The 15,097-nt window shown below is 37.8% G+C and overlaps 1 protein-coding gene across 4 annotated transcripts in view; it reads right to left on the bottom strand.

The window, feature by feature from the left end:
• PPP2R2C (protein phosphatase 2 regulatory subunit Bgamma) overlaps positions 1–15,097 on the bottom strand; it is a 189,730-nt gene that overhangs the window by 44,311 nt on the left and 130,322 nt on the right. For 3 of the 4 annotated variants that reach the window (XM_058803030.1, XM_058803032.1, XM_058803031.1), the window contains 4 exons: positions 11,254–11,351; positions 10,469–10,634; positions 6,194–6,306; positions 3,687–3,864 (listed from right to left, as the gene is read on the bottom strand). In XM_058803030.1, coding sequence (XP_058659013.1) covers positions 3,687–3,864; positions 6,194–6,306; positions 10,469–10,634; positions 11,254–11,351 — 555 coding nt within the window. Of the gene's footprint in view, positions 1–3,686; positions 3,865–6,193; positions 6,307–6,486; positions 6,607–10,468; positions 10,635–11,253; positions 11,352–15,097 lie in introns of those variants that run through there. The other variant, XM_058803033.1, reaches the window with a different exon arrangement.

Raw genomic sequence — 15,097 nt, 5'->3', positions numbered from 1 at the left:
ACATTAACAAATACAGCAACCCTTACCTTACTCCTTTGCCAGTGCAGAATATCGCCCACAATTAAGGTCACTGACTCACTCTCCATAACACAACGAAACACACGAAACCTTTTACTGAAGAAAATCCTAGTATGTGCAATTATTTACCAGGCTGACCTTCTCCCTTCCTTTTCTCTCACCTCCTCCTCTCCCTTGTCTCCTCCTGCCCAAACAATACTGAGCAGATCTGTTTGCAATTTGCAAGTGGGCAGCAATGTACAGAAGTCTTGCATACTCCTCATTAAATTTACATAGGCACAGCATAAACTCACTTTGTCTGCTTTTCACCCCAGTTAGTGCTTACACTAATACAAAAGCAAACCAGAAAAGTACCAGTTGTATTTTATCTGTCTAAGGCTTTACCTAAGGTAAATATTCTGGTCAAATTCTGCAAAGCTGATTTAAAATATTTTCCCAGAGACTACAGAAAGATAATTACTTTAAGATCTCCATTGTTCTGTATTTTCAAAGAAATGAAAAATCATCAGTGATTTGTAAAACTGTTAAAAAGATGCTTATAACCAAGCTGTTCTCAAATTAAATTCCACAGGGCACAGTATTTTACTTGTAAAATACCTAAACACACTGTTGCTGATTCTGTCTTTCTCCAGCATTTCTCGTGCAGCTTGTAAAGATGTTCAGACATGAAGTGAATGTCCAGAAACTCTCCCACTGTATTTCTTGTTTGTGTCATTGTCACAACCAGCCTCTTGGGTAAACAGATTGGAGGTCATTATATGTAGCAGGGCTGCCTCTGAGGGAAAATTGAAAGACAAATACTCATCCCTGCCAGATCCCTTATTAACAAAATCCACTTCAAACCAAAATGTTTTCTATTTATTGTTTTAAACATGCATTTCAAGGAATCAAGCCTTGAATGTAAAACAGCAAGATGCTTCATTTCCCATTTGCATTCAGTAAAAAGATGTGAAAGAAGCATTTTTAAAGCAGGCTCAGCCTCCTCCTGCCTATCCCTGTAAATGTGTTACAGAAGGCACCAAGCCCAGCAACATTCATTTATAATTTCAAGTGTGTGTTTGGCAGAATTTTCCACCTTTATATATCTAGTCTTACTTGTAACTGGCACATCCACTGATTTTACCAGAAAGTCATCCACTTCCAGGAGATTTTTATATAAGTTGTTTTTCTGTAGGACAGAAATTCAGTTTCAGGGACAGATCTTATCCAGGGAAAAACAGATCCCTGCAATTTTACAAGATGTGCAGGGTTCTGTATGGACAAAAAGATCCCTGTCAGGAGATTGATATACATTTAACTTATCCTATTCTTTCAGTTATCATGGCCTCCCAGTTAATTCTCCAATATGAGCAATATTCTGTAACTATCTCATCTTTTCTTGGAGTACCCATGTCAAAAATTCTGTTTATCAAAGAATTAGGTAAAAGTAATCTGCCTGATGACCTGGTTTTGACAACTGAGTACAGACAGGTGCAGCTTATAGTGTCTGTACTCAGTCAAAACCAGTCAAAACTCAGTCAAACCCAACAGCAGTGGGTACAGGCTCTGTAACTCAGCCTGCTCTCCTGAATTCATACAGGTATCCAGCCACAAAAGCCAACCTGCTGCCACCATGGGCACCTTAGCAGGAACATTTTGCCCCTAGAAATTATTATCCCATTACCTTGTGTTATCTCCTGTCACTGCTTGAACTCTCTCATCACAGTCCTCACATGTTTTCATTAAGTGGAAAAGAACCAGCAATATTTATATCCCAATCCAAGACAGAAATCCAAGTATCCCAAAGCCACTGTCTCAGACACAGGAAAATTGTCCTATCCTAAAACTCTAAAACACACTCTTAACTTCCCTCTCATGGTCATTCTTAGAACATACTCAGAAAATGAGTGTGTCATTACAAACTTTATCATGTTTTAAGACCTAAATCAATGAATCAATCAGAAATCTTCAAAGACATTTTATCACTAAATACTCAACCACAGGAGTGGGCTAATGCTTGAAACAAAGTCCACACAGCTATTCATTTACTGCTATTTCTTTCTTAGTGTGGCACTAATGACACTAAAAATTCATGTTGTCCTCATGAACTATAATAACAACTATTCACTTGGTTTTCAAAACTTTTCTTTTGTCTTGGAACATTTGTCTTGGCAATCCAAGATTATTAAATAGCTTTAATACAACAAAAGGACTTGCCAAAGGCAAAGCCTTATCTTGCATAAGCACTCTGGAATGTGATCTGGTGGTCACACAAAGGCATACAGGGGTTACTGTGCTTGGTCTGACCACTGCTCTGCCTTGGAAGAGGAGGACACACAGAAGAGGAGGACACAGAGCAGAGTCACATGGAAAAGTGTCCAGGACAGAGAGAAGTCTGGAGGGTAAAGCTGCTGGGAGGAGAGCACTGTCAGAGCCACACTGCTATTCCAAATAGCTGTGCTGGAAAATAATCAAATTAAATCATTATGATATGTCTTATTGAAGAATGGAAGTACAGTTGCTTGGATATCAAGGCAGACATAGCTGGGCTTTGAAGTACCACATATAAATTGTTCCTAAATATACAGTCATATTAAAGAGAGAACCTATTAAGCTTGCTTAATCTACACAGGTGAAGGACAGAAAAACAGTATGAGTCTGGAAACAAATTGAGGAAATATTCAGATATGCAATCCCCAGGGTAAGGGCACCTGTCACTTGACCCTGCAAAAGTAATTCTTTAAGGACATCAAATGTTGTTTGATTTAAAGATCATTGTTTCCTGTGACATTAGCAAAGTATGGGTTAAATTTCAAAGATGACCTGGCCTACAAAGGAAGAAATACAATCACCAGAGACAGGGAGAAGACTCCATCACATTGGTGCCTCCTCTGAGGAAATCTACCCCAACAGGACAACTTCACTTTGACATCTAATAGTCCCTCATATAAACCCACAGAGACACACTCTTCTAGCTCCTTTTTGATATGCTCAAAAAGAAATCACCAAAGGAATACAACATTCTGACCTGGCCCCATAACCTATTTCTCTTCTTACCAGTTTATTTATGTTCTGCAAAACACAGAATCACTTTTCTTTGCTACATTCTCTTTTGCTCCCCCTCCAAGCCACCCAGTTTTAGTGCAAGGGGCAGCCTGACAGATGGCCAGAATGACTCCACAACAGAGCTTTCAGGACAACACCAGCACTCAAAACATCAATGCCTGCATTAATCACAGACACAACTCACCCAAAGCAGCTGAGCCTCACCCCCAAACTGTGCATCTTGGGCATTAGGGCTCTGGGAAGCAGGATGATGGAGAATGGGGGGCAGGGACAGGATAAGGACTGACCTTGCAGCAAAGCAAGGTGCAGTATCTCAGCATCAAATGTCCTCAGGGTATGACAGTACAGAGTATTATAGTCAGGTGGATAGTTACCATTCAGCTGGCATCTGTTTCTTTTTTAAATGTCTTTGAACAACACCATTACTTTTTATATAAAATTCCCTGATTTTTTCAATCTCTTAGCTGTCTCTTACAATATCTCAGCATTTTCTGTTACAAATACTGCAGGGATTCTGGTAAGTAAAGGTATATTTTAAAACCCACAGAAAGAATATTTTTAAATAGTCCTCTTAAGCCCACTAATAACATGAACACTGAGCAGGGAATCAGAATGAAGGATACTGAAGCTCCTGTCTGTGATGGCTAAATGCCAGAGGTTAATCCTGAGATCATCCGCTGACATGTACGTCTCACAGTCACTGTTGACAGATATTGAGTTGACATGATAGGTGTGACCATTAGCAAAGATTCTCCTGGGAGTGACTTCTACCATCAAATCCATGGGTTTCAATACAGGCACCTGCCAAAAAAACACAAAACACAAACCAGAAAGAGAGTAAGACCTGAAATACTGTTTTGCTGGGATGATGAGAATTCCAATAGAAAGAAAGCATTCAAAGACTGTGATATTATAAAACTTCTTGACAGTGTACACAGCTGAACTTCCCCATGGATCAACTGCTGGGCAAGGCCTTCCCTACCAAGGAAGAAGAGAGAGACCAGAGGCAGAGTGATGGAAACCTGGACTGTGGGAAGGGAGGGATTGTCAGCTGCCACAGAACAGCTCAGTATGAGCTACTGTCCCACATCTGCAGAGGCTCTGGCAGGCAGTGAAGCACTTATATTTTCCTTTTGCTAAAGGGTTTGCCCTTAGTTGTGAATCACTTAATTCTATTTGTTTTGCTACTTGATGTTTCTCTTTCCAGAAACTCACATGGTGAAAAGGCTGTAATCTCAGAGAAACATAATAAATAAAGGCTTGCAAAGCAAAGCCAACATGACATACTGTACATACACATGTATCCTTGAAAAGCCAATATCATAGATCATCACTTGTCAATGTGCCCTTGTTACTACTCTGTGTGTCACTTCAAAGTCATGCTTCAACAAGTAGACACAATTTTTTCCTTATCAATAAAGCATTAATCACTGTAAAGCTGTGGTCCATGACTGGGACTATTCCATGTTTTTGAACATGCATCAGAAACAATCATACATCAACCCACAAGGTAATCTAAAAAGAGGAACACAGAGTTTGAGTTTGAAACATTTGAGTTTCACTTTCTACTAAAGGAACAGAACAAAACTCAACCTTTGAATTACAGAATCACAGAATATGTCAAGTTGGAATGGACTCACATGGATCACAGAGTTCAGCTCCCTGAACAGCACCATCCCCAAGAGTCACACCATGTGCCTGAGAGCAGAGTCCAAATGTTTCTTGAACTCTGCCAGGCTGGAGCTGTGATCCCTTCCCTGGGGAGCTGTTCCAGCGCCCAACCACCCTCTGGGTGAAGAATCTTTTGCTAATATCCAACCTAAACCTCCCCTGACATAACTTCAGGCAATTCCCTGGGATCCTGTCACTGTCACCCCAGAGAAGAGATCAGGGCCTGTCCCTCCTCTTCCCCTCAAGAGGATGCTGAGTTCTCAGGGAATTCTCATACTATAAGCAATCTGGAATAGTTTTGTTTGCCTATTCATACAGAATAGATAAATATTCCATTAATGTAGTCATATTTTACATTTTGGAAGCTTTTTTTCCCAACAGACTTGTTGGGTTGTTTTGTTTTCAATAATGAAGACATTCTAGTGTTTATGCAACACAGACTTCCAGTTCTAACCTTTAGCCACTTCCTTTGACAAAACATCTGGAGTGAATTCAGCCAAAAAAGTCTGAGAGCAAAAATCTACATTAACATGTGGATAATGGGTCTCCTCTCCAAGAAACAAGTGACAGGAGAAAAGGAAATGGCTTTTAGTTGCACTGGGAAGGTTATTGTATTATAATTGGATTATATTGATTATTGTATTATAATTGGATATTAGGAAAGATTTGTTCACTGAAATTTTTGTCAAGCAATGGAAGGGGCTGCCCAGGGAAGTGGTTGAGTCAGCACACCTGGAGGTATTTAAAAGATGTGTAGAAGTGACACCTGGGGACATGGTTTATTGAGTCTGGCAGTGCTGGGTTCATGGCTGGACTTGATCTCAACAGTATTTTCCAAACTGAAAAATTCTATGGTCACATATGCTTATATGAGTTTCATTATTGCATCTTTTCAGCAATTCAGAATCTCAGGTTTACCAGAGCACAGACTACTGCAAATCCCACTCTTAAAATAATTATTTGATAAAACAGAAAAAAGATAAAACTGAAATTTGGTGTACTGTCTTTAACTCAGTCGCTCTGAATGTGGCAAATTAACTGTTCAAAATTAACTACAAATACAATGCTTCCAGCACAAGAGGTTAAAGAACCTTTTATGAAAGTACATTAAGTCACAATAAGAGAATTTTGAAACAAAGTCCACACAGCTATTCATTTACTGCTATTTCTTTCTTAGTGTGGCACTAATGACACTAAAAATTCATGTTGTCCTCATGAACTATAGGAAAAATAAAACCAACATGAACTCTCAAAAATACTTATTTTGGTCAGTAAATCTTAAAGGATTTGGGACTTGTAAATATGTGGCAGATTCAATACAGTTAGCAGTTAGCTAAAGCTTCAGTTAGAATTATCATATAAATACTTAGCATTGGGTACATATTTAAATCTTTTACTGACTTAGCACTGCCTTTTTCATATAGAAACAACTGAATTTTGGACATGGACAGAAGCTTACCTGCAGTGATGTTACTGTAGAAAGATCTTTAAGCTTTCCTTCTTCATCTTTTAAGTTGTACCCCTCTGGTCTCTTATCTCTTTCAGTAATTTTCCACAATTTGATTGTTTTATCTTTAAAAGAAAAGACAAGCAACTGTCAGCATAGGAATTCTGAATGCAGTCACTCACCTTTCACAATATATTCCTTAAAGAAGATTTTACACCTTGGTTTAGACAAGTCCTGTGCTGAAATAGTCCGGGTGACTTCACTCTGCACATCCAGAAAATGTTGCCCACAGACAAAATACTCACAAAGCACATCCCAGATCTTCACTCTGAGTCAGGGGTTCCTGGCAGCTGACACACCGTGTGGAGCATGTAGAACACCTGCTGCTCATGAATCCAACCTGGCAGACTGCAGGTGGAACAAACCCAAACTACTCAATGCTCACTGCTGAAGCTCAGTTTATCAATGTGACTTGGCAAGGAAATAATGTCAATATTAAAACCAGTTTGGCATTAATGCTAGTTTGCTAGGTTACTTATAAACAGCAGGGAGTACACAGCCACACCAATGACCCCTTCCTGGCCCACTGTGGGAATGGGCAGTGGTGCATTGGTGTAGCATCAGGAGCTCCTGAAAATGAAAGGCTGTGTAAAAAATGAGGCATTTCTCCCTCCTAATGGAGAGCAGCTGAGAAATAATAGAGGAAAAATAAAAAGACCCAACCAAACTAAGAGAAATGTGTTGCAATGGCAAGAGAGAGAAGTAATAAGAAACTTGTATTAATACTAGGCACTTCCTTTCTCATGACGGGTGAAGCACATGATGAGACAGTAATGATGACTCAGTTAGCAAAGAGCCTCTGAGACCAACAAACTTTTTTTAAACATTTCAAATTGCATTTGTCTATGGGGTTTTTTTTGTTCAAGCTGAAGCTCCAGATTTCCTAATGCTGATTGTCCACTCCCACTGTGGTTGTGCTCCTAACCTGCCAATCCTAAAGCTTCTCGGATTCAAAGATCAATGCCAACTCTTCTTAAAATATCTGTCCACGAGATTCTAATGGCCGCTTCACTCATCTGCTTGTGCAGCAGCCAAAGTCTTTCCAAAGCTTCTGCCCTTCAGCTGCCAGCACAGATTTATTAACCTCAGTTCCTGCATCATTTCTGATTTCATCCCACTTTCTTCATTTACCTTTCTTCCCCCAAGTACATAGCAGAGCATAATAATTTCCCCAGTGTGACTGATCCAAATACTACTTCTAAATGCCTGTACAAACCACTTTAAAGATAGGATATATGAAAAACATGAATTGATTTACATTTCTGTAGCAACTTTTAACTTTGAACTTTCTTTGTTTCAAAATCAATCCCTCCATCAATCCCTCATTTTTTGCTATTATGTATCTCTTAATGATATTGATATGCTAATATGCAAGCAAAAAAAAATCACAATACAATTACAGTCAATCTAGAGAACAAGAGGTTAGTTCAAACTGCAACTAAAAGGCTCTTTTTAAATATTCAATAAATATAATTTGTGCTGTATATCATGTTAATTAATTATTAAAAATATACATAGGTCATGTCATGCCCTTGGATATTTTATTACATGTAAATAGTGCATTCCTGTTATCTAGTAAAAAATTATAAATACAGCAATTGTAAAATTAATTATAATAAAAAACAAAAAAAAATTTCCATTGTTAGATTTGATTCCTATTAATAAGTCTACCTCTTTCCCGAGTGAAAACTGTTTTATTAGCAGGTAAGGTTATCATGTATTGGGTTCCTTCTCCTTTATCTACCTCTGGAATTTAAATACTCCTTAGAAGTTTTAAGTATGCTTATATTTTGCAAAATATAGAAAAAACAAAAACATTTCTGTAAGGTTAAGCATTCAGTCTCAAGGGTGTTGTGAAGTTAAAATTAATTAATGTCTGGTAAGCAGCCTGAAATCCTCAGATGAAATAATCTGTGTAAATTCTGATCCACCTTATGTAGCTCACACTGAAAGTGGCCAAATATATTCTGGTACAGAAGACACCAATGAATCATAATAAGTTGTTACTATTATACTACTAAATCAGTTCATTTTACAGTGAAAACTACAAATTTGCTAACTGCAAGCACTGTAAATCCACAGTGGGATTTGAAAGCCTTGGTGATTCCCTTCTGTCTCCATTAATTAAGATGCCACAATCAAAGCTTAGCTGATAACACGAACTGGAAAGGAACCAAGACTGTCTCTGAGGGAGGTGACCTGTGCAGAAACTTCAGACAAAAGTCCTCCTCAGAATGAGAGAAACAGATTTGGGCAGGTGCAGACCTGCCAAGTCTCATTTACTGAGGGTCAGATTTAGACTGACTCTCCCCTCAAGCTCCTTCCAGCACATTCAGTGGGCACTGTCTGCCTGAGCACATGGAAAGGATGCTGTTTCACAACTCCCATTTTTCTGTAAAAAACATGCATTAGATCCTAAATTATCAGAGAGCAAAATATCAAAAATTGCATTAAAATAGCAGGCTTGGAATTTAGTAAGCAAAAAACAGTACTCAAGATATTTCTACAATCTGTCCAATATGAGCATGTGTGACAGGTAGTGCCTTCAAGTTAGGAAACATATTATTATCCCTTTTTATAGGCATGGAATTGATATATATTGTCAAAGGCTTCTCCCAGCTAATCTGTGAGACAGTGAATAATTCAACGTGGGCTGTCTGCACCCTGACGCTAAAACCATCTTTAAGAATATGCCAGGAGGTGAATCTTGATACTTCAACCCTGCTGTGCCAGGAAGCTTGGAATCCTCCCTGGCACATGCAAATGTTTTGCAATTCAAAGCCAAAATCCAAGGCTTGTAGCAGTGGAACCATTTCTGTTCTCCTCACCATGAAGGGATCTGCTGAGATGCTCCAAATTAAGAGAGGGAAACAGAAGCCAAAGTATTTTTCCAGGTCCTAGGCTTGCTCATTGTTGGTGGAAACTGGATTAACCACAGCAGCACTAGGACTGGTTATTTCTTCCTTTCTCCCCTCTCATGACAGTACAAACCAGAAAACTCATGTAGTAATCTATCATCTATAACTGCAAAAGCTGAAAATATGAGGATTCTGCTGCATTCCTCTGTGCTTCTAAAAACAAACTTTAAAATAAAAAGGGAAAGGTTCACTTTCAGTAATCTGCTTTTGTATCACACACTCAGAAGAAGCTGTTCGTAGTTATCTGAAGGGGTGAGGGATATTTTAACCAAGGGGGAAGAGTAGAAATAAACTTCATAAAGTGACTAGTCATTAAATTAGCATAAATCACCTCTCTGTAACAGGTGTATTTCATTTTGAATAAGTAAACGTGACCCCAAAAAATCAAAGTCAACTTCAGGTAGAACAAACTACAAAATCCTAAAAATTTATCATCTACTTTGAATTAATGTAAACATTATTTAATGCTATATATTTTAATGCAAAGCAATCCTTTACATTGTGTCAGTTCCCAAAGATGAGATTTCCCTGTTTCTCATCAGCAACTCCCAATTACACTCAAACTTCTACAACAAAAAAATTTCTTTTCTGATTACCATTAGATCTAAAATTTAAAACCATTTTTGTGGTATTTTGTGTCATGCATCATCTGCAATAATGAAGTTTGTGGGTGTCTAAATGCTTCCTAAATGATGCCTATTCATGTTAGGTTACATTCAGTTTTTTTCCCCTTACTTCATATCTGATTATTCCCTCTTGGTAATAATACTGCCTTTTTTCATCAATAGGCTTTACACATGTCAGAAATATGAGTCAATACCCTAGTATTATTCCTTCTGTCTCCTTAGATTTGTGTACCTTTTTATAATTGAAATAAACTATTCTGATGATAATGAATAAAAAGAAAAATAAATTAATCTCTCTCACCAACCTTCATCTATGCATCTGCAAATAATAAAAATTATGACAAATACAGCAGAAAAAATTCTAAATTCCCCATGAAACACAAGCTGCTGAGTAAAGTGATGCCTTTGTCACATGATCTATTTCAGCACAGCATTGCATATTGATAGAAAAATGGACAGCTCTTTAAATGTCTATGAATATTCAACTGGAAACACCTCATGATTCTATGAATAAAATATACAAACAACAGACATCAGAGGCAGTATGACAGTCTTGGTAAACTCTGAAAGAGGAAATTACTAAAACAGTAGATTAAAATGAGCAAATATATACATCAGCACTAAAACACACAGAGGAAATACTGCAAATACTGCTATGTCCTGCATACTCTCATTAATCTCACCATTTGTTGATAGAAGTGAATGAGCTGCATTTTGCTGTGGTAACCACTTGATCTTGTTTATTTTTTCCTCTATCTCCAAACTCTTCAAATAATCAAATTCAGGTTCATGGCTCTGGAAAGTGCTGTAAACATTGTACTCCCCCTGATTGTAAGGCTCATTTTTACTCTGTGGGGAATAAGAACAACAGAAACATTGTTTATGACAGCAATATATCTTCATCTCTTAGGAAAGGTGTATAAACGACCTTATAAATATAAAAAATATTGGAAATTTATTTTAATTTCTCATTTGAAACATGATATTGACAGATTTGTTTCAGCAAGAATGAAATTTCCTGTGAGTATTGAAACACTTAATATTAGAATTTTTGATGAAATATCAGCTATTCGGGAAAGAATTCTATACAAAATACTGCAGATGAATGGAATTTACAAGTGGAACATGTAAGTGAAGGTATTGTTTTAAATAGAATAGGGTTCCATCATCAGGAAAAAGCTATTAAAACAAGGCAAAAGTAAAACAAAAATAATCTTCTTTTTTCTTATATCAGAATTTTGGAGCTTTGAAGCATTTTTGTTTGGGACAGCAAACTTATGAGTTAAAAATCCTTACCCTATTTCACTTCCTCTCTGAACAAGTGACACTGTTTTAATAAATCTTGAGATTATAAACAAGTAAATTCAGTTAAATAAAGTGTTAAAAATTAAGGTTTAGGTTTTAGACTGGTTAAAAATTTAAGCCAGGCTTTTCAGACTATTGAGGATGACACTGGTAACCCACATACCTCAGGCTCCCTTTGGAATATAACCACTCGGCCCCCCTTGTCACCAGTAGCCAGCAGTTCTCCAGTGTGGTTGAACTCAACTGTAGAAATAATATCAGCTGGAGGAAGAAAGAAAAAAAAGGCAGATTTTAGACTGCTGCTACAACACAAAGTCACTAGAAATATCAGGCACTCCACAAAAAAGGCAACAAATGAGGGATTTGAAGGAATACTGATGAATTCACTAATGCAAACAGGCTGCATGCCATTACAATCTAATGAAACAAGTGCAAACATTAAAGAGGCAAATTTGTGTTTCCAGCACATCTGCAGTTTGGGGGAGGAGAAGCTCTCTGGAGAGGTTATGCTCCAAGAAGAGCCATCTTGGGTGGCTATAAAGCTTTTTTTCAGTCCTGGCAAGGAACAGAATTGGCCTCCTACTATATGCTCTAGCAAGGACCAATATAACATCAGTTCTCTTGCATGTTTTATTTATTCTATGAGCTTTCTGTTGATTTTAATATAAACCCCTAGCAACAGTTTTCTCAAATATGTATTGGAGTCAAAAGTGCAAAAGCAAAGTACGTGCAGCCTGTCCTACCACTGAGGAGTGAAGGCAAAACCAGAACTGTTCACTGTGCAGGGCTGGCAAGAGCCCATTCTAATCACTGTTTTCAAAAAATCATTTCAGCACCATAAAAATGTGTCATCAGAAGACAAAAAGAATCTCAGTCTCTCTTTTCCTGATTTTCAACAACTGCCTTCCCTAAGCAATATCATCAGCTTAAACAAGAAACCTCATCAAAACCTGTGGCCAGTCTTGAGCACAAATTACTAGACATGAGGATGAGAGGGAGAAGAGGCTGTAGCAGCTAAAGAACAGGTTCTTCTGTTTGAATGACAGTACATGCTAGAATCATAATCCACAGTTAATCCTACACTATTAGCATAATTTGAATTAAAATGCCTAGTGCAATAGTAAATTAAGAAACCATCATATATACAATCACAGGCAAATGCAGGCTATTACTCAGAGACTGCATGTATGAATCCTCTACAATGATCAGTATTCACTCATCAGAAACATGGGCCAGATTTTAGAAGTGTCAGTAGACAGGAGCTCCCCTTTAGGCATAAAAAGCTGCAGCTCCCAAACACGTTCATCATCCATCAGTTTATGGGGAGAACAATGAAGTGACAGTGGGCTAAGCTCTTTTGAGAACCTAGCCCAAATGAGTTCACAGAAATTCAAAGGAATTGAAATAACAAGTGGATGTACCATTTACTTGATACATTTTATGAATTGAAAACATCTGTTCCTATTATTCTTTTAATAAACTAGCAGTTTAGTGTTACAAAGTGTCTGTTGCCAGTAGCTCTCATCAGCTACACAGCCATCCAAAAGCCAGATTCTTACTCAAACATTATAAACTATTTACCATCTAAAAAAGGAAAACTTTGCTCCAATCACAGTAAAGAAAGATATCTTTTCATTTTTTAAACAAATATTCACCATCAAATTCTTCTAAATCAAACCAACATTCCTCCATCTTTTTTCCTCCACTACTCCAATATATAAAGGAGAAAAGGGGATCATAAATGGATGTGTAGACTTTGAGAAAAATGGCACATGAAAATTTAGAGTATTTTTGGTCTGAACCCAAAGCTTCTCAAAGGTAATGGCATTTGATTTTTCTGTGGACTTCGACAGACTGCATATTTAATAGATAATAACTACAAAAGCCCAAGATTTACCAAAGTATGGGGAAAGGACAGAGACTCTGGTTATGTTTCATGATGCTCTGGGGTTTGCAATGGGTTGAGTTTGCTGTCAATAATAAAAAGGGTTGTTTTCTAAAACCTAAAATCCTAATCAACTTTTCTGGCATGTAAATTTCATTCAGACTGCTTTCAATGGAAGAACACTTCTTGCTATTTTCTTCTTACCCTGCAGAATTCATACTGATGTAATTGTGGTCACCTGCTTATAAAATGACAGCTGCATGATTTTACTCATTCAAAGCTGTATCTCACCCCAGTCACACAGGCACAACTGCAGAAGCCTCATGCTGCTACTCCTTTTAAACTGTGCCTTATATTAAGTGTGCAATGGGCAAGAAGGAGAAATGCAGAGGGAGAAATGCAGTGTAAAATATGTGTATATGTATGAGCCATGTACATGAGACTTTCTCAACAGGTCACAAACGAATAAGATAAAGTGGAAGAGGAATGAATTGCAATTGGACATATATGTGTGAATACATTTGCTATTGGCCTGAGATAATTCCACAACTTCACAAAATATTCTTCTCTACAGTGGCAGTGGTCATAAAATATATTGCACTTTACAGAGGGCATCTGTCACTGCCCAGTAAAATCGCTACCCACAGCAGTATTTGCACATAATAACTGAACCAGGATTGTAATAAAACAGCTCTGCATTTTCTCATTATATTGCATTTGTCATTAAAATATAATGCACAGTTAAATGATTACTGTTCAAAGAAAAGGACTGTGGGCAGTGTGCAACAACATTGTTCTGTGGCAAAATTCTCACCCCCTTCCAAGGTGTATCTTCCAGATACATCTCTCCTTTCTATTAGAAAAACTAATCCTGAGCTGGAAACTACCTACCATTTTTAAATTAAGTTGTTCTGAAAAAGAGCAGATCCAATATTATGACCTTATAGGCTCCGTAGCTTGTTGGTAAAAAATTATCCTTGAATTGGAAAATCAGTTTTATTGATCCTGTAAATAACAGCTGAAAACAACATCTATCTGTCTCCTGCACAGCCACCACCACCCCCCCCAAACACATCCAGCATATCTGTTCAGCAGGTGAACATCAGTCATTGCTGTTGTCTTACAAAGGGTTTGCCAGGCTGGCTTTTCCTAAAACAGAAGAGGTAAGGACAGAATCAATCAACAAAGCTCTTCATACGCTTCTGCAGGACACTGCCCCAACTATTTATGAATGCTGTAGCAACATCAGCCACTGCTGTCCCAATCCTGCAGATTCTCCCACTGCAGAGTGGCCCCCTGAGCACACAGAGCAATTAATTCCCAGATTTCAGCATCTCCAGGATATATAAATACACCACAATAGAAAAGCTGATGAATTTGCATGTACAGTAAGCCCTTGGCAAAGGATGGCAGAGATGAAAGACTCCTTCCAGCCTTCTCCCACACTACACCTTCCATATCTCTGCTGGCAGCGCCAAGCTTTGCACCGAGAATTAGGATTATCAGAGACAGAGATAATTTACCTATTAAGAATAATTATGGGTAACTTCAATGCCAAATACTTACAATCAAACTGTAAATCCCATCTTTTAAAGAACATAAATCTTCCTACTCCAATTTTAAATTTTCCATTTTGTCTATGCAGAAATGTATAAAAACTTGGATTTAAAAGTCAAGATATTCAGTATTTTCCCTCAATATACAGGTGCTGACTGAGAAAAGCAGACCCAAAACTTTCAAAAGATGACAATACTCCAGGGGCATAAACACCTGATTATCTGGTCCACATCCAGCCACAGCAAATTGTCCCAGTATGCAAAATGCATTACAGACTTGAATCCTGAAACTTATTTTACATATTCACAGAAAGAAACCACATTACTCTACACAGAAAGACATCACACTACTTTACAGCTTAAACTGACAAAAAGCTTTTCCTGATCCAGCCTGTGAAGTATTTCATTTACTGACACCGAGTCACCCCTGCCCTTTCACACCTCACTAATTCCTCTGCAGATTCACAATTTACACTCCTTAAATGTTCTTAATGTCTATGCTGTTAATGGTACATCATTACACCTGGGCACATCAAGGTAAATCAAGCTGGCTGCACTGTTCTTTC

Source organism: Ammospiza caudacuta, chromosome 4 (genome assembly GCF_027887145.1).
Source record: "Ammospiza caudacuta isolate bAmmCau1 chromosome 4, bAmmCau1.pri, whole genome shotgun sequence".
NCBI classification, from domain to species: domain Eukaryota; kingdom Metazoa; phylum Chordata; class Aves; order Passeriformes; family Passerellidae; genus Ammospiza; species Ammospiza caudacuta.
Note: the sequence above shows the minus strand (reverse complement) of the source record. Positions and strands in the feature narration are given on the sequence as shown.